Below are 3,741 nucleotides of genomic sequence, written 5' to 3'. Positions count from 1 at the left end.
GCAGTGCAGGATTTTATGCAGGGTTTAAACGAATGGAGTTCTATCACGTCTTGACAATTAAAGCAAAATCTTATCGAGTATCCAGCTGTGACATGGTCAGATGTGTATAATTGTTACCAATCGAAGGTCAGGGGTCAAGGACGACCAGTTGGGAGCCCCCTCGGTTTCAGTTCATCCTAAAAGATTGGCAGTTAAGCCCCCGAGGGTACAGATAGGGAATCAAGATCAAACAAGGAACGGTATCAGCCGTATGTAGATTGGAGAAACAACGGCTCGGGGCGTAATGCTCCTCGAAATGATGAATAAATGATCAAGGTCATAGCTCTGGGGGACTCAGGAGTAAGAATGGATTCGATAAACATACCGACCCCGCAAAAGCACCTCGATTGTCGGGTGTATAATTTCAGTATAGATGCATCGAGAATCAGATCAGCTATTGGAAGAATCAAAGACACCATATGGCCCAGGCCTATACAAACTGATCCCTCTCAAAGGAATCCAAACTTGATTTGTAAGTATCATGGCACACATGGCCATAGAACTGAAGACTGCAGGAAGCTAAGGGAGGAAGTGGCTCAGTTGTTCAACGAGGTTCATCTTCGAGAATTTCTCATTGATCGGGCTAAGAACCACTTCAGGGAAAGAGATGCAAATAGAAAAAATGAGCAGGAAGAACCACAGCATGTAATCCATATGATCATTGGCGGCGTCGATATTCCACAAGGGCCTGTGTTCAAACACACCAAAGTGTCGATCACCAGAGAAAAATGGATTCGGAGCTATGTGCCCGAGGGCGTCCTATCATTCAATGACGAGGAAGCAGAAGGCATATCTCAGCCGCACAATGGTGCCCTGGTAATTTCTATTTTGTTAAATAAAATTCAAGTTAAACATGTTCTAGTGGATCCAGGTAGCTCAGCAAACATAATCAGATTGAGGGTCATAGAGCAACTTAGCCTACAGGATCAAATTGTACCTGCATCCCGAGTCCTAAATGGCTTCAACATAAAGAGCAAAACAATGAAGGGGGAGATAATCCTACCAGTAAATGTGGTGGGAACTATTCAAGATACAAAATTCCATGTCATCGAAGGTGACATGAGATACAATGCACTACTCGGGAGGCTGTGGATTCACAACATAAGGGTTGTACCTTCAATGCTTCATCAAATGATGAAATACCCAACAATGGATGGAGTGAAAACGGTTCACGGAGAATAACATGCTGCAAAGGAGATGTTTGCAGTCGAGGATGTGACTCCGGCACCAGTGCATTCGACCTCTAAAAAATCGAGCACTAAAGATAAGCAGACAGCCAAATAGCAATCAACGACCCCAGCCTCGACCGAAACAGAAGAATAGGTAACCGAAGAAGAAGAAGAAGAAGAGGATTTCCTTACTCCTCGAACCTTTGTTACTCCCGAAGAGTCAGATGCAACCAAGTCAACGATCGAGGAACTGGAATAGGTCATACTGATCGAGTACATGCCTGAGAAAAAGGTATACCTGGTAACGGGGTTAACCCCCAAACTCAGGAAAAAACTCATTCAATTCCTTATCAATAATATGGATGGTTTTGCTTGGTCCCATTTAGATATGACATGGATCCCACCGGAAATAGCAACACACCGGCTAAGCATCGACCCCAGGTTCAAACCGGTGAAGCAAAAGAGAAGGCCCCAGTTCGAGGTGAAGCATGCATTCATAAAGGATGAAGTAACCAAGCTTCTTAAAATAGGATCTATTCGGGAGGTAAAATACCCGGAGTGGTTAGCCAACATAGTTGTAGTTCCTAAAAAGGGAAACAAACTTAAAATGTACGTTTATTATAAGGATTTAAACAAAGCATGCCCTAAAGACTCTTTTACACTACCTAACATCAATCACATGATCAATGCCACGGCCGACCATGAGATCCTTACCTTTCTCGATGCCTACTCTAGGTACAATCAGATTCAGATGAACCCGGGGGACCAGGAGAAGACCTTGTTCATCACTAAGTTTGAAACTTATTGTTACAACGTAATGCCCTTCGGGCTAAAAAATGCTGGAGCTACATACCAATGCCTAGTTAACAAAACGTTCGAGGAACAGATAGGTAAATCAATGGAAGTTTACATTGACGATATATTGGTTAAGTCCCTGCGCGCAGAGGACCATTTAACTCATTTGCACGAAACATTCAAAATCTTGAGGAATTACAACATGAAGCTTAAACCGGAAAATGTGCCTTTGGAATCGGCTTGGGGAAGTTCCTCGGCTTCATGGTGTCTAATCGGGGAATCGAGATCAACCTCGATAAGATCAAGACCATCAAATATATCACAATGGTGGATAGCATGAAATCCGTGCAAAGGCTAACATAACGAATAGTCGTCTTGGTCGATTCATTTTGAGGTCATCACATCGAAGTCATAGGTTCTTTTCCTTGCTCAAATAGAAAAAGGACTTTGCATGGACCTCGGAATGCCAGCAAGCCTTAGAAGAGTTGAAATGATATATATCGAGGCCACTTTGCTTCACACCCCGAGGCTAGATAAAAAGCTTTACTTATATTTGGTAGTGTTCGAGATAGCGGTAAGTGGAGTACTAGTTTGAGAAGAGCAAGGTACGCAATTTCCTGTTTATTATGTAAGCAGAACTCTAGGAGATGCTGAAACTAGATACCCTCAGTTAGAAAAATTAGCACTTGCATTAATAAGCGCATCTAGAAAGTAAAAGCCATATTTTCAATGTCATCCCATATGTATACTAACCACTTATCCTCTCTGAAATGTCTTGCATAAGCCCAAACTATCAGGACGATTGGCCAAATAGGCAGTCGAACTCGGTGGGTACGATATCAAATATTAATCCCGAACACCCGTCAAGTCTCAAATCTTGGCTGACTTTGTGGCCGATTTTACGCTGACCCTCGTACCCAAAGTGGAGAAAGAACTTCTGCTAAAATCAGGTACATCGTTGGGGGTATGGACCCTTTTCACGGACGGTGCCTCGAATGTGAAAGGGTCCGGGCTCGGTATTGTTTTGAAGCCACCAACAGGTAGTATTATTAGAAAATCTATCAAAACTTCTTGGTTGACTAATAATGAGGCCGAGTACGAGCCCATGATTGCAGGTCTCGAGCTACCTAAAAGCTTTAGGGTAGAAAATATTGAAGCCAAGTGTGATTCACTGTTGGTGGTTAATTAAGTAAATAGAAGTTTCGAAGTTCGAGAGGATAGGATGGAATGGTAATTGGATAAGCTACAGGTAAATTTGCACCGCTTCAATGAGTGGACTCTAGATCATGTGCCTCGAGAGCAAAATAGTGAGGTCGATACACTTGCTAATTTGGGGTCATCTGTTGAAGAAGATGATATCGTCCTGGGGACTGTCGTCCAATTACCGAAGTCTGTGATTGAAGAGGGTCATGCTGAGATAAATTCTACAAATTTGACTTGGGATTAGAGGAATAAGTATATCGATTATTTGAAAAATGGAAGACTCCCATCGGACCACAATGAATCGAGGGACCTACGAACCATGGAAAAAGACACCAAGGAGTTTGTTAAAAAATGTGATAAATGTCAAAGGTTCGCACCAATGATTCACCAGCCTGGAGAGCAACTACACTCATTCATGTCTCTGCCTTTCATGAAATGGGGAATGGATATAGTTGTCCCTCTACCAACGTCACCAGGTAAAGCTAAATTCATTTTGTTTATGACTGACTGCTTTTCTAAATGGGTGGAAGCACAA

At 42.6% G+C, this 3,741-nt stretch overlaps 1 protein-coding gene across 1 annotated transcript; it reads left to right on the top strand.

Annotated features, from left to right (window-relative positions):
- The first annotated feature begins 345 nt into the window (after window positions 1–345).
- Window positions 346–1,221, top strand: LOC107792335 (uncharacterized). Its single transcript, XM_075222705.1, has 2 exons — window positions 346–826; window positions 911–1,221. The coding sequence occupies exons 1-2, from the start codon at window positions 346–348 to the stop codon at window positions 1,219–1,221; spliced, it is 792 nt and encodes a 263-aa protein (XP_075078806.1).
- Window positions 1,222–3,741: the final 2,520 nt, after the last annotated feature.

The sequence above is a fragment of the Nicotiana tabacum genome, chromosome 1, assembly GCF_000715075.1.
Source record: "Nicotiana tabacum cultivar K326 chromosome 1, ASM71507v2, whole genome shotgun sequence".
Lineage (NCBI taxonomy): Eukaryota > Viridiplantae > Streptophyta > Magnoliopsida > Solanales > Solanaceae > Nicotiana > Nicotiana tabacum.
This window is presented reverse-complemented; position numbering and strand designations above follow the sequence as displayed.